The sequence below is a fragment of the Vicia villosa genome, unplaced genomic scaffold (genome assembly GCF_029867415.1).
Source record: "Vicia villosa cultivar HV-30 ecotype Madison, WI unplaced genomic scaffold, Vvil1.0 ctg.000034F_1_1_3, whole genome shotgun sequence".
Classification (NCBI taxonomy): domain Eukaryota; kingdom Viridiplantae; phylum Streptophyta; class Magnoliopsida; order Fabales; family Fabaceae; genus Vicia; species Vicia villosa.
Window position 1 is genome coordinate 236,382 of NW_026704969.1, and position 19,457 is coordinate 255,838.

General features: G+C 33.1%; 3 protein-coding genes across 3 annotated transcripts; all 3 read right to left on the reverse strand.

The window, feature by feature from the left end:
• Positions 1-8,258: 8,258 nt before the first annotated feature.
• On the reverse strand, positions 8,259-8,579 carry LOC131622632 (uncharacterized). Its single transcript, XM_058893668.1, has one exon. It carries the CDS (start codon positions 8,577-8,579, stop codon positions 8,259-8,261), a length of 321 nt encoding a protein of 106 aa, XP_058749651.1.
• Positions 8,580-10,865: 2,286 nt separating this feature from the next.
• LOC131622633 (uncharacterized) lies at positions 10,866-11,459 on the reverse strand. The gene has a single exon (XM_058893669.1). It carries the CDS (start codon positions 11,457-11,459, stop codon positions 10,866-10,868), a length of 594 nt encoding a protein of 197 aa, XP_058749652.1.
• A 4,226-nt stretch (positions 11,460-15,685) lies between these two features.
• Positions 15,686-16,299, reverse strand: LOC131622639 (uncharacterized). The gene is made up of 2 exons (XM_058893675.1): positions 16,162-16,299; positions 15,686-16,050 (listed from the first exon to the last, which is right to left on the reverse strand). Exons 1-2 carry the CDS (start codon positions 16,256-16,258, stop codon positions 15,926-15,928), a joined length of 222 nt encoding a protein of 73 aa, XP_058749658.1. The 5' UTR covers positions 16,259-16,299; the 3' UTR covers positions 15,686-15,925.
• Positions 16,300-19,457: the final 3,158 nt, after the last annotated feature.

Consider the following 19,457-nt stretch of genomic DNA (forward strand, 5'->3'; position numbering starts at 1 on the left):
AAAAAAGAGATATATTTTTATTTTTTTATTTTTAAGATAAAGCATAAAGATAAACACAATGGGTTGAATCAAAACACGCAATGCTCATTTCATTAAAATTAATAATCAAGAACAAACAAAATTCAAATGCAGTACACAAGATAAAACAAGGAAATTGCAAACAGAAGGAAACGAGGCCTAGTGACTAATCAGTGACAAGGAAGAGCTGTCCTGTCTGAAACACTTGGCTTTAGGAAAGTAGCTTGCCATTGCTTTGTCTTTAGCCACTCTTGTCATGCTCGGGCAACGGATTCTTGACAACATTGGGATTGATATCCTTGAAAGAAAGAATCTTTGCATTAATCAGCTCTTGTACTCTAGTCTTCAGTGCATAACAACCTTCCAGGTCATGTCCTATACCACCTTGATGAAACTCACAGTGAAGGTCAGGTCGGAATCCTCTTGGAGGAGGATCTCGAAGCGGAGGTGGAGCCCTAGTCGTTATCAACCCTTTATGAACCAACGCAGGATACAATTCAGTGTACGACATAGGAATAGGATCAAAGCGGGTGTCAGCACGGTTCAAATTCTGATTAGTAACTTGAGGTTGAGGAGCTTGAACTTGTGGAACCTTGGTCACAGGAGCAACTGTAACTACAATTGGTTGATCATAGTTATTAGTCCTTTGACGAGGTCTTCTTCCTTCATCACTCACAGCATTTGTTTCTCCTTCCTTTTTCTTATAGAAGTTTCCAAAAGACTTTCTTGCTCCATTAGAGGATTCAGTAACATTGGCAACTCTGCCATTCTTGATTCCTTCCTCTAGCCTTTGACCAATGGTCACCAAATCAGTGAAGTTGGAGGACACGCTTCCAATCATCTTCTCCCAATAGAAAGGTGAGAGAGTATCCATAAACATTCCAGTTAATTCTTTTTCAGCCAAAGGAGGTTCCACTTGAGAAGCTAGCTCTCTCCAACGTTGAGCATACTCCTTGAAGGATTCTCTTTCTTTCTGAGACATGTTTTGCAGTTGACGGCGATCAGGAGCCATGTCCAGATTGTACTTGTATTGCTTCATGAAAGCATCAGTCAGATCTTGGAAGCAATGGATACGACTCTTCTCTAGTCCCATGTACCATTTCAAGGAAGCACCAGTCAAGCTATCTTGAAAGCAGTGAATCAGCAATTTGTCGTTCTTGGTATAAGCAGCCATCTTGCGGTAGTACATAGTCAAATGACTTCTTGGACAAGTGTACCCTTTGTACTTTTCAAACTCAGGAGTTTTAAACTTTGCAGGTATAACCAGGTCAGAAACCAAACACATATTCTCAGCAGCAACCCCAAAATAACCAGCACCTTCCATGGCTCTTAGTCTTTTCTCCAGGATTTGATACTGTTCTTTGACTTCATCGATGTCACCAGCTTCTTTTTGACTTTCACTTTGATGATCTCCAGCATGGTACTCAAAGAGAGGATTTCCATAAGTAGTTTGGGCAGCAGCGTGCACAATTGGCTGAGACTCGGTCATGATCGGAGCTTGGAACATTGGTCGCGAAGGTTGGCCCAACATAGCAGTAGTAGCGTGAGGTGGAGAATAATCAGGAGGTAAACCAAACTCAGGCCATGTAGTGGCGGGCCTCTGAACAGGAATAGGGTCTTCAACATCGTCGGCGACCTCTTGAATGACAGTCCTTTGAGGTGGTTCTCCTCTAGCAATCAGAACTTGCAACATCTCGGTGAGCTTAGTCATTCCTGACTTCAAATCCTCAATCTCCATTCTAACTTCAGCATTGTGTTGTTCTTGGTCCGCCATTCTTCGTCTGACGTTGGCTCTAGTCTCGTACTCGTGTGGAGGAACCAGTTTGACAGTTGACAGATAACTGAATGAAAGAGACAGTTGGAATGAGGTACTTGCATGATGCAAATGCTATGCAATGTCATGCAATGTTGGATGCAAAGCGTGATAACAAAACAACCTATTGAGGAAGGCTCCTTAAGTTAGGACAGTTCTAAGTTCTTTACCCAAAAATCCCCTCACAAGGTTAGCTCTATAGTTTTTGGATATAACATAACCTCTACAGATGGAACGGGTTCTAAAGGTCCTTGGAGTTAACGACGAAATCAGATTTCTGCCATGCGATGGGCGAACCATCTTATGACAAATTTCATGACTAAGTCTCCTCCAAGTGGGGTTCTCGTATTAGCCATTCAAGGTGTTCACCTTGGGGACTAGCACTACACAACCACCTCCTAACTTATGTTTTTCTCTTGTTTTTCAAAAGCTCGGGTTGAGAGCTTCACTCAAATATCATTCCCATACCCACAATTGAGTATATACAGAAATAAAATAAAAGCGATAAAACAAGAGTAAAGAAACATAAATAATACAAGAGTAAACATAAAGAATACAAGAATGAGCAAACAAAATCAAACACTCAAATATAAAACAAACTAAACTAGGGTTGACTCTCTTAGGATATCCCCAGCAGAGTCGCCACTTTCTGTAGCGGTAAAAATGTGACTCGAGCGCAATCGCGCATTCGAAGTACAACAGAGTCGCCACCGAACTTTATTTATTCCAAGAAGGAAAGGGAAAATATCGATAAAACCCACAAAGAGAAATGAAATGGATAAGATGGTCGTTCGTAACCAAATTAGGGTTCGGGAGTCGGTTAAGCAAGGGGAAGGTATTAGCACCCCTCACCTCCATCGTACTCGATGGGACCCATTTAGTTGGTTTCGTGTTTGAGTGTTAGCGTAATGTTTGTGTTCTTTAGCTTAGTAATCGAGAAAAGATAAAAGAAAAGATTTTTAGGTTTTTTATTATTGTGAAGAAAAAGAAATGATTTTTTATTATTATGCTCGCCAAGACGTTTGTATCTTGTGCCTACGTATTCCCTAGTGCAATGGGAAAGTCAGAGCAATCGTAGTTCGGGCGAAGAACCACGAAAGGTTTGTTGATTGATTTTAGCGAGAGGTACTCGATCGCTTTCAAATGGAAATACTATGCGCACATGGATATGATATCACTACAAGAATGGATAACTAAATCAAGATAAGACATGATTTTGGCCATCATCGCATTCGAGTGGAAGATGTTCGATCTTCACATGTGGAATTATGTTCGTATTGAAAATTGATTAAGAGTCTCGTTTATGAAAAGATTTTTAAAAGCCATAAGGCAAAAAAGGTTGAATGAGATTGAAGTTGTGTTTTAAAGGATGTTTTTGCGGACGTTTAGCAAAGGATTGAGCATAGGTGTGCACCCAGCGCGTCTTTACCCAAGGTATTGAACAGGAGCGAGCCCCATTGTCACTTGTTGTCCTTGTTAATTAATTTTGGTTTGAAAGATCAGGGTATTCAAGAGGTGTGCACTTCTTGTCACAAGATCTTTCGGTTTGATTAATGTATTTTTATTCAAAAGATCAAGGTATTCAAGAGGTGTGCACTTCTTGTCACAAGATCTTTCGGTTTGATTAATGTATTTTTATTCAAAAGATCAAGGTATTCAAGAGGTGTGCACTTCTTGTCACAGGATCTTTCGGTTTGATTAAGTGTTTTAGATTCAAAAGATCAAGGTATTCAAGAGGTGTGCACCCCTTGTCACTCAATCTCTTGGTTTGATTGATGTATTTTGATTCAAAGGATCAAGGTATTCAAGAGGTGTGCACTTCTTGTCACAGGATCACTTTGATTAATTAAAGAGTTTTGGTTCAAGAAAATCAAGGTATTCAAGAGGTGTGCACTTCTTGTCACTTGATTTCTTTGATTTGATTAAGAAAGTTTTTTATTGTTTGATTCAAAGGACCGAAGGTATTCAAGAGGTGTGCACTTCTTGTCACTTGATCACTTTGATTTTTATTAATGTGTTTTAGTTTCAAAAGATCAGGGTATTCAAGAGGTGTTCACCCCTTGTCACAAGATCTTTCGATTTAATTAAAGAAAGGTTTAAAAAAAAGTGTTAATCCAAAAGAATCGAGGTATTCAAGAGGTGTACACTTCTTGTCACACGATCTTTCGGTGCGGTTAAAAAGATTTTTGTGAAGAAGAAACTCGACGTTGGATCGAGAAGTTTATTGTAATCGCCTTGGCGTTGGACCAAGATTTATTGATATTTGGATTGAGATTAATCTAATATTTTTGGTATTATTAATATAATGGAACTAATTAAACAACCTAATTATATATATTAGCATGTTTTTGAATATAAAAATATTTTTGGGTTTTTATCATTAAACAAATAGAAATAGAAAAGAACAAATGAATAAATTAGAACAAAACATCACATAATAAAAAATAGAAAATGGGTTAGAGAATAAAACAGGGGGGTGCATACAAAGGAAAATCCCTGGGTTATTTGGGAATAAGCCCAAACCAAACATTCAATTAAAAGAGGGGGTCGCTGTTAGAAGCCAGGGTGCAGAATGAAAAAAGAATTGGGCTTGGGTCACACTAAACTAAACTGACCCACACTCTTGGAACAAGTTAACCCTAGAAAAACTAAGACCGATCCGCCTCCTCTTCATCTTTCTCTTACGATAAAACAAAATTATCCTGGTTTCTCTCTTAATCATTATCGAACAACAACAACAGAAAAGAAAAAACGATCCTCTCATCCCTCTCGATCTCTCGGTCATCGTCTATCAACAAACAACAAAAAAAGAAATCTCCCCATGTTTAAAACTCACAACAACAACTCCTCAGTATACAAATCAAATTCCAAAAATACTTACAACACAAATTATATTGAATATAAATCAGACACGAACAAGAATATGGTCAAAAGAGTTACCAATCCGAATGTTCCCGGATGTGACGAGTCCCAAGCTGAAGCCGATTCCTCTTCACGGTTTGTGTCTCTCTGCGTTTTGTTGTCGTCGGTGGTTAGTCGATCAAATGCTGCTGCTGAAGTTGAGTTCAGGTGCGAATCACTGGTGCCCTTCGTAGCTGCTACGTTGAAAGTTCTATTTCCGTTTGGTCTTGTTGATGAAACGTGGAGTGGTTATAGAGGCCGTGTCGAAACTCATTTGAAGGAGTTGTTGCGTTTTCAGTGAGGTATGTGTGCCTCGGTCTCAGTGTATTGGATGGTGTTGTATGAATGTATGGTTTGAAGGTTTGGATGATTGTGGGTGTTTACATGGAGGTTGCCGGAAGAGGCTTTGAGAAGAGGTTTTGGGTAAGTTTTAGAGAGCTTCAAAAGGTGGAGGAAGCTTGCAATTTCTGCAGAGTTTTGTTATCGTTGTGGCCCCCTCTTTTTTTTCTCCCTTGCTTATGCTGAAAGTGTGTTTATATATCCTCTAAGATTAGGGTTTGGGAGGGAAAACTAGTGAGAAATTTGAACTTATATGGCTAACTGTTCTCACTACTTTCTTGTGCAGGTTTTGCTTTCCCATTTTGGTGCAAGCTTTGGAGTGATAGCAAATTTTTTTTGTCTTTTTTTCGTTTGTTTGACTTGCAAAAATAATAATAATAATAATAATAATAATAATAATAATAATAATAATAATAATAATATATAATACTATATAATAGTAACTAAATCTAAAATATCATAATATTAAAACTAAAAATTAATCTAAACTAAATCTAAAATAAAATAATATTAAAACTAGAAATTAATCTAAAAAAAGAATATAACATTAAAACTAAAATTAACCTAAGCTATCTAAAGCTTTTTTATTATATCTTTTAAATTGAATTTAACTAAAAATTAAACCATGTGAAAATGCGAATGAAATCTATTTTTTGTCGACTTTAATAAAAGTCTAATTTTTCTAAAATATGCAACGATGTGATGATATGAATGCAAACGAAATACGAACGCAACATGATCATATGAATGAAATTTGTAGGTCAAAAATTGGGGTGCGACACCTACTTTCTAAGGCAATGTAAAAATTCATACAACAACACAAAGTTGAGGGTTCAAGAAAAAAAATCAACATCCATACAAAAGGAAAACCAAACACTCATAGACATGTATTAAGTTCAAAAATAACATGGATGTTAACAAAAAGCTCAAAGGGGTTACTAATGATCACACACTCACAAGGTAAATTGACTATTTGGCCAAGGTAGTTGTGCTCAAAATGGAAAAAAAATGCCTAGATAACTTTCATGAATCATATATTCAACACAAACAAAAGATTAAGCATAATAAAATCCAGTTAGAACAAGAATTGTGGTCTCCAGCATATGTAAACAATGGAAAGCTACCTCACAAAAAGGTGGGAACTAAAGTGATTCATAAATGAACAAGTATACAAAAGAATGAATGATATAAAAGTTGTAAAAAGCCTAAGTATCATGAATATGCTAAAGTCTAGAAAGCGATAAACACATACCTTGAACGTGTACAAAACTTTAACAAAATCATTACCATACACTCGCAAGTCGAAACGATCAAACTTGGAAAATCACCTCAAATTCCTCAAGCTACTCAAAAAAAGCTCAAACACAAACACACAACTATTAATATACACAAACTAAAAGACCATATGAAATTGTCTAAACAAATTTAAAAGTGAAGATTTGAAATTTAAGAACTGGTTCGATCTAAATTTGTTTAGACAATTGCATCACACTACCTAAACTAAACACAAACTAAAAATAATAAACATGTTTGTTTTACTTCGTAAGCTCGACGCCTATTATTTAAGAACGTTCCTTTAAGTTACTTCCGCCCGGCTATTCCTAACCACACACAAGCAAACGTGAAAGGAAACAAACAATACTATAACAAATTTACAAGTATAGAAAATATGTGCAAGTATAGTAAACATATACAAGTATCAATTTAAACAAGTGAGAATATATAATATGTGCGATATATACAAAACTCAAAACTAAGAGACTATTGCGATGCAAGTTCAATAAAACACCAATTCCCGGTAACGGTGCCATTTTGTTGAAGCGGTAAAGCAGCAAGCAACAGAAATTTTAGAAGTATTACTCCGGGAAAAATTATCGTCTCCACAGGGACTAGTGCATTGAACTGTCGTTCAACGGTTTCCGCAGTTATGAATTTGGATTGAATTGGTAAAGCATAAAACGGAAAAGTAAATATCAACACGAAAAGAATTTATTTTTCAGAAAGAAGAGACTTATCAGGCATTGCATATAATCTACTTCTCACGAACTTAAACTTATCGACTAGTTATACTCAACCTACAATACTCATCAATATCATCAAGCATCGCTCACACCCTAAGTCATTTCTAACCCAAAGAAGAGAGAACTACTATATCATCTCAGCGACAATCTCTCAGCCAACCTCAACAACACAACAGACAACCGTATTGCTCGCGTCGACGATCTCTCAACCAACACAAACAACATAGAGGCATTAAGCTTCGATACCCACAGCGAATATTAGCTCCAAAAACTATCTCTAGAAATTAGAACTAATAGATATCCATCCCTAATCAAGATTTGTGAGGTATATGTCTATAATAACCCAAATCCAAACATAAAGCAAAAAGATTAAGGAAGACATCAATAATGATTTGTAAAGAAAGCTTTATACAACACCATGATCAACAAATATACATGAGTTTAAAGTAAAATCATATACAAAACCCAACCAAAGAGAAAATAAACAAAGAGGAAGAGAAATAAACCAAAAATCTCCCAGTTTGTCAGCTCCGATCGATGATCAATTCACCCCGGATCATCCGTATGCAAGCTCCGAAGTTGTTTTCTAAGCTAATCTAACTCAAAAATGTTTGGTGATGGAGTGGGAGCAAAAAATACCCAAACCATAACCTAAAAATTGTGTTTTGGCCCTTAAAATGTGTTTCTATCAGCACCACTTCGCCCGGCGGCTCAAGACACCAACTTTTCACGTTTTATGGTCAGTCAGGCTCGCCCGGCGAAATACACCAGAAACAACAAAAATGTCTGCACCGTTTCGGCCATAACTTGAGATTTGCGCCCGGTTTGAAGCGTTGGAAAGCTTATTCAATGCTGTATATAACAATGACAAATTGGAAACCAAATTGATGATTTTTATAATCCTTATCTTGATCCTTATTCTTTGATGAATTGATTTTGTTGCTCAAAATCGTGCGTTTGAAGTCGTGTCTTCGACACTTTATTGCTCATTCTCAAAATACGCCTCAATACCTACAAAATGAATAGAAAACTATCAAATGGTACATAAATGAATCAAAAACATGAGTATACACAAACTAAACGTATTCACACAAAAGTTGGGTTTGTCCAACCGAAATTAACAACAAAGAGTCGATAAGTGCACTAAAAAGTATATGCAAAAATAACTACAATTTGCACTTATCAAGTTCTCCATTTATATTAAATTTATAGGACACAGTAGTTACACCAGTTGTGATCCATCTAATGAATTGGTTGGGAAACCCAATTTCCCTCAAAATACAATCAAGTGCATTCCAATTAACCATATCATAGGCTTTTTGGAGATCCACTTGCATCATCACTCTAGGAGTCCCACCTTTCCTCTCATAGCCCTTTAGCAACTCATAAGCTAGGAGAATGTGATTGTGTATATTTTGTCCAGGCACAAAAGCTGCTTGATTCTTGCTAATGATGCTTGGCAACACCCTACCCATCCTTTGTGTCATAATTCATGATATGATTTTGTACAAGGTAGTACATCCAGCTATAGGCCTACAATCCTTCATGTATTTGGAAGGCTCACCTTTAGGAATTAGAGTAACTACAATACTATTAAAAGGCTTGTACATGGCTCCCTCTTCAAAAAATTCTCTAACAGCACTTATAACATCACTTTTGATGACTGTCCAACTAGCTTTAAAGAAACCAACCCTATAGCCATCAATTCCAGGACTTTTCATATCATCAATCCCTTTGAGGGCAATCAAAATTTCCTACTGTGTGACTCTGGCAATCATACTTTTCCTCTGGTCCATATTAAGCTGGGGCCCCTGCCTCATGGCTTCTACATCAATATGGATAAGTGTACTATCTCTTTTCCCCATGAGTTGACCATATAACTCAAACACCTCCCTCTCAATATCTTTAGTAGTGTGAAGAATGGTCCCATCCTCCTTACAAAGATGACTCATATTCATGTGATTCTGCTTTGCTTTTATAGATGCATAGAAAAAAGAGCTGTTACCATCACCTTTCCTCAACCAATCTATCTTGGATCTCTGCAAAAGCATCTTCTCTTCTAGGTCATTTAGGTGGATTAGCTCTTCTGTACAACATTTCACCCTCTCAATAATTCTCCTATCCATTCTATTGGCAGCCAATTCCTCTTGGGCATTATTGAGTTTAGTCCTTGCCTCATTAATTTTCTGGCTTATATTTGAAATAGGCTTACTAAATATTATGATATCTTTCCTCAGTCTCATGAGTTTCTTCCATAAAACAGCCATAAGTCTGCCCATGATTTGTTGATCCCAGCTCTTCTTAACCATATCCAAAAAACCTCGTAGCTCAGCAACACAATTGGTAAATTTGAATTTTCTATTACCTTTACTTATGCTACTCTTATCATTTACATGTAGCATGGCATGATCTGACACATGAGGGGGTAAAACTTTCAGAGTAGCATCCATATTATCTTTGAACTAGACAACATTTCCCAACAATCCATCAATCCTGGAATATATTGTGCCTATTTTTTACCAGTGATTTCTGACAAACAACCGATAGTCTTCCAAAATGTTTAAACAATTTGGTTACTCGTAGGATCGACTAGATTGATCCTAGGACATTGTCAAATAGTGTTTCAGTAATTCGATTCATATTCAATAATTTCTCTAGTTTGTAAATATATACAACTTTCTAATGTTAATTGCAATAAGTAAATGACTTCAAAACGAAATAAAGTAAATGCATATACAACATAAACTTCGACTTAAAATATAACTTTGCATTAAACAAATAACATGAAATGTAAATATGATGTTCTTCACACATACATTGTTTCAGCAAAGACTCTTTTCTCTCACGCTGGTACTTCGAGTATTTTTGTGAATTTTTGTATATTGATTCGAACATATCAATCTAAACAATAGCACTCTTATTTATACTATTTCGACCCTAACGGTCTCTACATAGATCTTTGCCACGTTCGATATTTCGAACGTTCATTTCGTTTCAGATGCTCCCACGCATCCGCTAAACAAAACCGTTCCATTTAAAATTCAAATCTTCCCGCTTTAGCATTTCGATCATGCCATCGCTTCCATCGAAGGATACTTGTAAATACTACAAAAACTACTCTTGGTCGAATAACACTTCTTCCAAAGAGAAACTCTTTAAATAGCTCTATGAGAACTATTTCTTCATCATAATGACAATTGTAGGTCTAAGCCCTAGGAGATGGGAGCTAAACTCCGTGAGCTTACCTACTTTATTAATCCCCCTAACATTCCAAGACTCTATCATGCCCCTTTTCCTATGGCCACAAGAGGCTCACTCTCAACCTCAAGTGCCTGGAAAACATTATCACAATTAATTTTAGAAGAAGATCCAACAAAAACTACACTTTTACCTCTATCACTTGTAGCTTTCCCAACTGTTGTCCAAGTCCCCTCTTCTACAATTGGTTGGTTCTCTTTCATCTCTGGTGTAGGCACTTTCAGAACAGGGTTGTCAGCTTTTGGTCCCTCTTCAATCTTTCTCCTTTGGAATCCATTTTTTCACTTTTTCTCCTTCTCCACAGGTGTGCCCTATTTTCTGACACTTCTCACAAAAATCTGGTTTCCATTCATATTCTATTAGTTGCTTCCTTTTCAACCCTTCCTCATCCTTTATAGTGATCTCTTTTACCAATTATTCAGTAATGTCCACCTCCACCAAAATTCGAGCATAAGAGACTCTCAATCTATTTGTTGTACATTCATCTGTTACCATAGAATTTCCTATAGCACTCCCTATTTTTTGAGGCTATGCTCTCCCCACAAGTGAAGTGGTAATTTGGGAAGCTTGATCCAGATGGGAAGTGTCCTTAGCAAGTCCTTCTTAAGGTCAAAATCAGGTCTCCATTCTTTCAAAATCATAGGCATGTTTCTTATAGAATACGGTTCTTTCATCATGACTTCATCCCTGTCCTCAAAGGAATTGAATCGGAGCAGGAAGTAACCATCATCGTGGAAATACATATTTGGGAGTTTCACATAATTCCAAGTCTTTATCATGTAATTCTTCAACATATTCATGCTTAAATCACCCTCTAAGACATACAGGATCATCGAATTTTCCCAAAAGCGAATCTCTGATTCAATATCTTCCTTCTCAATTTCGACCTCCACCTCACCATTCACCATCTTTGGTGCAACATATTTTATCGCTCTGCCTTTCATCGGATTCCAATTGTCACTCAGAACGTCCACGCATAGCTTTCGTTCCTTTGGATCCTTCATTGGTTCTGTTAGGGTTTCGTGTATTTTCACTTCCTCATTCGCCTTTGTAGCTTTATCACTAGGATCATCTTCTTCACTTGCCACGCTTTCCACCTCCGTTTGCATCACCGGAGATGGCTGAGAAGTCGGTGAAGGATGAGAATTATGTGACGGAGGCTGATAATTTATTATGTTAAATAAATTTATTTTTAATAATAATTTGAACATATATAAAACTAAAATTGATCAAGTGAAAATAAATTAAACGTAAATATAATTTTTTTTAAAATAGAAATAAATTTATTTTAATATTTATTAATAATAAATTCAATGTATTGTTCTTATAATTTGTAATATTGTATTTTAATAATAATTATTAAATATTAAAATAATGAGTATATGATACTTTCAATTTGATTTATATTTTCAGTTTATTATTATTTTATTATTTTCATTTTTTAATATAATAAATATTAAAATAATGTTTTTTTAATAATTACTTAATTTGTAATTTCAATTTAATTATAATATATTATGTAAAATAACGTTTTAATTTTTGAATATATACTATCTAATATTAACGTATTCATTTTGGAATAAATAGTACACATGTAAAATAATATTTACGTAATAAATAGGCTAAACAATAAAGGTCCACGTTAGTCCTTTCCATCCAATTTTTTTAAAAAAAATTAACTTTTTCACTAGTATAATTCCAAAATATTGCCTTGTCCAAGATTCAATCTAAGAACACTTTAATTGCTGCTATTCATCTTTACCATTACACCACCCAGCTCCATATGTATTAGGTTTTCAGTAAATTAATTTAGTTCATCTTCATGTTGTAATTATTAATAATAATAATAATAATCCAATAATAATAATAATAACAATAATTATAATTATAATAACAATAATAATATTCCAATAATAATTATAATAATAATTATAATAATAATTATAATAATTATAATTATAATAATAATAATTATAATAATAACCCTCCTCCTTGGAGTAAATATAACCCTCCTCTTATTATAATAATAATTATTATAATAACAATAATAATTATAATAATAATAATAATAATTATAATAACAATAATAATAATAATTAATATTATTATTTTTATTATAACTATAATAATAATAATTATTATTATTATAATTATAATTATAATTATAATTATAATTATAATAATAATTATTATTATTATTATTATAATAATCCAATAATAATAATAATAATAATAATAATAATAATAATAATAATAATAATAATAATAACAACTACAAAGTTTAATAACAATTATTAATTTAAAAGAAGAAATTGAATAAGAAATAGAGCAACAAAATTTGTCTCGTTCATCCTCCCTGGAACATTCTTTTGTTCTTTCTCCTGGGTGGAAAAATAAATAAACAGGTATAGTAACTCAGATCTAAAATCAACAAAATCTTCATGTCTTTTCTCTCTTTCATTTTGTTCGTATTCAATGGCGAAGCAAAGAAGTGGCGAAGCAAAGAAGCGACAATAAAACGGCGAGTGACGACGATGATGAGATTCTCCAGCAATATTGTCTTCTTCATTTTAACTTCTGGGTTTCAGCAATCTGACTAACGCTTTCCTCAACCTGGATTCTTCAATCTGAGTTTCAACATCATGAACCCTAAAGCTCCAAATTCTTCAATTTGTTCAACCCGAGTTTCAATTTTGGTTTTTTATTCTGTAACAATAATTTCTGTAACAACAATATATATCCTCAACCTGGATTTCAATCTGGGTTTTTTTAATCTGTAATAACAATATCTGTAACAACAATATCTTTCCTAAACCTGGGTTTCAATCTGGGTTTTTTAATCTGTGATTATGAAGAAGGAGACGAAATGTCAAGGTGAAAGAAGAAAGATTTGATATAGCAATTTTTTTAGAAATTAATTTTGTTCTCGTTACTGGATCTGGATGAAGAAGAATTGTTTGAATTGTAATTGTAAATTAAAAATTAATTTTGTAATTGGAATTGTTTGAATTGTAATTGTAAATTAAAAATTAATTTTGTAATTGTAATTGTTTGAATTGTAATTGTAAATTAAAAATTAATTTTGTTCCCTTTTTGTATTGTGGTGGCAATACGTTTTCAGCATCCACACTAGACCATATGTCCATGCCATTTATTGGACTAACATTATTTTCATAGCATGCCTTGTAAGCTTCTCTCATGTAACAAGGGTTAACATATTTCTCAGTATCTAAATTCTTATATTGCAATGCAGAATATATGATAGAGCATAACAATATTCTGGATTTTTGGTGATATAATAGCTAAGAGGTATTTTTGTCATTGCAATGGCTGAATGTATGATGTAGAAATTCCATTTATTAAAAAGTTAAAAAAAAACACTGCCACATCAGACATTTTGATGATGTGGCCTGATAAATGGCCAAAATGAAACTTTTGAAATTTGTTGAGGCTATTCTTGCAACTTTTTTTTGGCAGAGGATTTTTTCAAACCAAACTCATATGACAAGGATGAAAATAGGTATTAACCTTTTTTTGTTTTAGTCTTTAAATTCAAAATCCGCAGGAAAATATGCAAGTTTCTTGCAGATTTAAAATTTATAGGTTTCTAGCGGATTTTTACTTTAGGGACTAAAACTCAAATAATTTTAACATTCATGATCTATTTTCATAAAAAATAGATTAAGGACTAAAAGAAAAAACAAACTATCTTAGAGGGACGAACAAACTATTTAAGCCTAATTGAATTGCCAAATTCAATGTTTCTTTGATCGTGTCTAATATTCGCACAACCTTCGTGAAATTCTTTACATTTGACAAAGATTTATCCCACTCATATATGTCATTAGTTCAATTAAAATTCAATCAGCTATCCGATCATAGGCTAAACCTAACTGAATTGCTTATTGTTTTTTGGGTTAATACCTATTTTCACCCCTACCATATGGGGTTGGTTTGAAAAATCCTCCTGCAAAAAAAATAGTCATTTATATTCCAATCTTCACTAACTCCCTTTTTAATCATTCTTATCTTATAAATATACATGCTACTCATCTAATTGGAACAAGACTAAAGTGTCCTTTAATTACAGTTTAGCCAAATCAATTGACACAACCCGATGTCGGAGAATCGGGATATTACAAATATACACATAAATTTGGGAATTGTTATTAAAAAATGTAATTTAATTTCAAATCTATGTGAAATATTGGACACATACTAGACGATTAATATAATAACTTTAACTACAAAAGTTTAAACCAACCTTGCCCTTCATATTTCATAGAGGGTTTAAAATGACATAATCTATTAGATTATAGGGTTTAAAATGACTGAAACTTCAAATGGCAAGGTTGGTTTTAAAAACAAAAATTTCACAAGGTTTAAAACGAGAGAATCTTCAAATATTAGGGGAATTCTTGTAATTTTTTTTTGCAGGAGGATTTTTCAAACCAACCCCATATGACAGGAGTGAAAATAAGTACTAACCCTTGTTTTTTTCTAATAATTTAAATTATTTTTAGATGTAAACAAGAGTCAAAACCTCATTAGCGTACAACTAAAGTTATGATTAGTGGTCTACATTAAGGGTTTGTTTTTTAACTAGCTGTTAATTCTTAATAGGGTTAATACCTATTTTCACCCGTCATATGAGGTTGGTTCGAAAAATCTCCCTGCTAAAAAAAAGTTGCAAGAATTCCCCTAACATTTGAAGATTCTCTTGTTTTAAACCTTGTAAAAAATTTATTTTTGAAATCAACCTTGCCACTTGAAGGATTCTATCATTTTGAACCCTGTAAAAATTTTTTTATTAGTAAAACCAACCTTGCCTGTCATATTCCAGAGGGTTTAAAATGACATAATCTACAAGATTTTAGGGTTCAAAATGACCTAATCTTCAAATGACAAGGTTGATTTTAAAAATAAATATTTTACAAGGTTTAAAACGAGAGAATCTTCAAATGTTAGGGGAATTCTTGCAACTTTTTTTTTGACAGGAAGTTTTTCAAACCAACCCCATATGACAGGGGTGAAAATAGGTATTAACACTTCTTAATAATATAAATTTGTAATTATGTGTTCCATCGAATAATAACTTACAACTTTGAAACGGTTGAAGTTTTTAACTAATTTCATAGATTCAGTTTCGAAAAAATATGTTTATACAGTTTCTTGATTATATACTTTGCTTGTTTATGAGTTACTTTTATACATTTATAACATAAAATATATAAAGAATCACTTAAAAATATTGAAAATAAACGCAAATCTTATGTAATTATGCAACATCAATTATTTTTATTTTAATAAATTAATATGAGTATATGATCTTCTTGGAAACAATTACTCAGTACTCTGTTGCAGATGATAATAATAAAAAAGAAAAGAAAGGTAAAATCAAAGTATGGATAAATAAAATTAAAATCTACAATTCACAAAAAAAAAAAAAAAAATCTCACCATGATTTGCACATATCAATCATCATGTGGATTCCTAATAATAATATTTTGAATATTATTATTTTTTTCTTTCTGGATATTTATATACTTTTTCTTTTATAGATGAAAAGAAGATGCTATGAAGAAGTTATATTACAAGATGATGATTTAGATTTATCAAGTATCGACCACATAACATGAACATCTTCATAACCACAAGCCATGACTTCACCATGAAGATCCATTACACGATTCTCTTGTTCTGTTTGAATCATATAAAAAAAAATTCAATTAATTAATTAAATAATATACACATAAACACGAACACGAAACTAATCAATAAAATAGATTAAGAATTTTAATATGTTGATACCTATTTGAGATTTCTTATGTTCCCTTGGTGGTTGTTGGTTGAAGAAAGTGCAAGCTTTCTTGAATGGTGTTGCAATAGTTTTCTTCCATGAAGCCATATTATAAAGTCTTTGAATTTGATTTGTAATAGTGTTGTATTATTCTCTAGGCCTTATATATACTATGCAAATGGTGTCTATGTACCAGATTTATAATAATGTTTTTCTTCAATTAAATTATATTAATAATAAAAAATTTCATTCAAACTTACTTTTTAATAAAAAATATTTAATTAAAAAATTTCACACATATCTAGAATTTATTATTCTTTAATGCCTTGATAAAAAAAAATATATTTTAATAATATTCATTCTATAAAGAACATATAAACTTAATTTTTGTTAATACTTTTTTTTATTTAAATATAAAAATAATTATTGCATAAAAAAATATAAAAATAATTATTGCATAAAAAAATATAAAAATAATTATTAAAAACTTAAGTAATATTTTTAATATATATTATAATATTATTTTTTATAAATTTATTAAATAATTAATATGTTAATTCATTATTATTTGAATGAGATGATAATAATCTTATTCAATTTAATTAAGATATTAATTTTTTTATATGATGAAAATTGAAGAGAATATAGGATATGGAAAGAGGGACCTAGAGAGAAAAATAATAATTTTTAATAAGAAATTAAAAAAAGAATAGAGGCAAGATCCGTGAGATGAGGTTAAAGATGGAAGGAACATCACACCTTTATTTTATTGAGTTTCCTTATCTCATCAAACAAAAGGTATAGTCGACTGTACCCAATCACATGCTTCTCTACATGTGAATTCTTTTTCCATTGGATTCTTTTTATTATACTTCTTATTATAAGTATTAATTATTCATTAAGAATTTAAAGTATATTTATCACTTTCTCCTTTTCTTAATTTGCTATATAAGTTTGGTTGTAAGCTTTTTGTGGTAGGTCCTCCCCTATTATAGTATTTGATAAATCAGTTTTCTAGGTTCTATATATTTTTGTTAAAGGAAATCTTAATTAATGTTTTGAAGTTGTTATTTAAAAATTAAAATATATATTCAATGCATTAATGTTAAGAAAATTCTTGTGGACTTTGACATCTTAGCCAATATTTTTTATTAGAATCTATTTGAAAGTTTAAAGATGAATCTCGAGCTCCTACAATTTTTGGAGACTTGTTAGTAGTTTTTTTGAAAGAACAATTGCAGGTCTGAGAATATGTCTCAATGTTCACGAAGTTTGGAGTGGGAAGGAATGTCAGGGCCATAAATATAAGATACTTAGTTGTGAACGCTCCTTCCTCATATAATATCATCCTCAAAATGTCCGTGCTCATTGTTCCTGAAGTTGTTCTATCTATCTTATATAAGACAATGAAATACCTCCTAGACAATGGGAGGTTATGCATGGTTAGTGGCCATCATGAAATGGCAAGAAAATGTTAATGAGTATCTTAAGGCTTAAAGAAAACGGGAAGTGACCTCATCACACAATGCCCATAGGGTCAACTATATTAATTTATATCCCAGGAACGACAACTTGGAATACAGGTTGACGCCCATGGAAGATTTAAAAACATTATAGAGTGATATTATCGAGTTTCTTTGGAAGAATATAGACCCATTCGAATGAGCATTGTCCGCTATGCCTAGCATATACTCTGACATAGTATGCCACCATCTCTCTATCAATCACGTCATTGAGCCCATCACCCAAAGGAAACATATAAAAGGGGAAGACAAGATAGTAATGATCTCCTAAGAGGTGAACAACATGAAATATGTTGGTTTTATATGAAAGATAAGATACTCGACCTGGTTGGCCAACATACTAATTGTGAAGAAAACTTCATGAAAATGAAGGATGTGCGTAGATTTCACTGACCTCAATCAAGCATGTCCCAAGGACTCTTAACCGCTGCTAAATATCGACAAGTTAATTGACATGGCCTCAAGTTTCCATGTCTTGATTTTCTTGAACGCCTATTCGTGATAAAACCAAATAAGGATGAACCCTAGCGACGCTCCATAATTTGCCTTCATGATCAATCGTAACAACTACTATTATGAATTCATGCCATTCGGTTTGAAGAACGTCTGAATGAATTTTTAGAGGCTGATGGGTGTTATTTTCTTTAAGTAGATAAGTAAGAACCTAGACATTTATATTGACGACATGGTGATCAAGACCCCCGATGAAAGGACGTACATCGATGACCTAATATAGACTTTGGAGTCTCTAAGGAGGTATAAAAATTATAACAGATGCTTTTTCATAGTGTAGGGTGGAAAGTTCTTCGGGTTCATGTTTACTAGAAGAAGAATTGGGGAAAATCCCGACAAATGTCATACAATCATCTACATGAGAAGTCTGGACTCCATAAAAGAGGATCACCAAATTGCTAGCACAACCGATGCATTATCCTGATTCATATCGTGATTTAGTGATAAATCTATTCATTTATTTACAACCTTGAGAAAGGAGGAAATATTCTAGTGGACAGAAGAGTGCAAAAAGGAACTTCAAAAGTTAAAAAACTTTTCCCTTTTTAATAAGGCACCCTAAGCGTTTTAATTAACTGTGCCTCATATGACAAGTATAAAGCGCAATGATCAATCAATTTTATGCTAAAAAAAGACTTCCAAAACCTTATGGGAACTCTGAAGCCTTACAAGGTATCCACTAAAACCTTATGGGAACTCTAAAGCCCTATGGGGTATTCACTAGATTCCTACAAGAACATGGAAGCCCTACATGGTATCTTCCATAACCCTACGATAATTATGAAGCCCTACAAGGTATCCGCCAAAACCCTATAGAGACTCTCTAGCTGTACAAGGTATCTTCTAGAACCCAACAAGAATTCTAAAGCCTTACAAGGTATCCACATAAATCCCAAGAAGACTCTGCATTCATATGAGGTATCTGCCAGACCCTACATGGACCTTAAAGCCTACAGGAAAGACCCTATAGAGCATGGGACAATAAGCTACTGCAAAGATTCAAAATGGAAATAGTAAATTCAGGATCAATTTCAACAAAAAGGATAAAAAAGAAAAGGTGGGACAAAACTAAAATTCATTAATTAAAGTTTTCATAAATTTCTATCAAAAGAGCCCCAGTAATGGGGAAGATATTACTCAAATAGATTATAACAAACATAAAATAGAAAATAATATCTTAGGAAGGAGAAACATCTTCAGGCAAGATACCTGGGGGCACAGATAACTTACTTTCTCCCACGCCTTCTCAAAAAGATGGTCCTCATAAATGA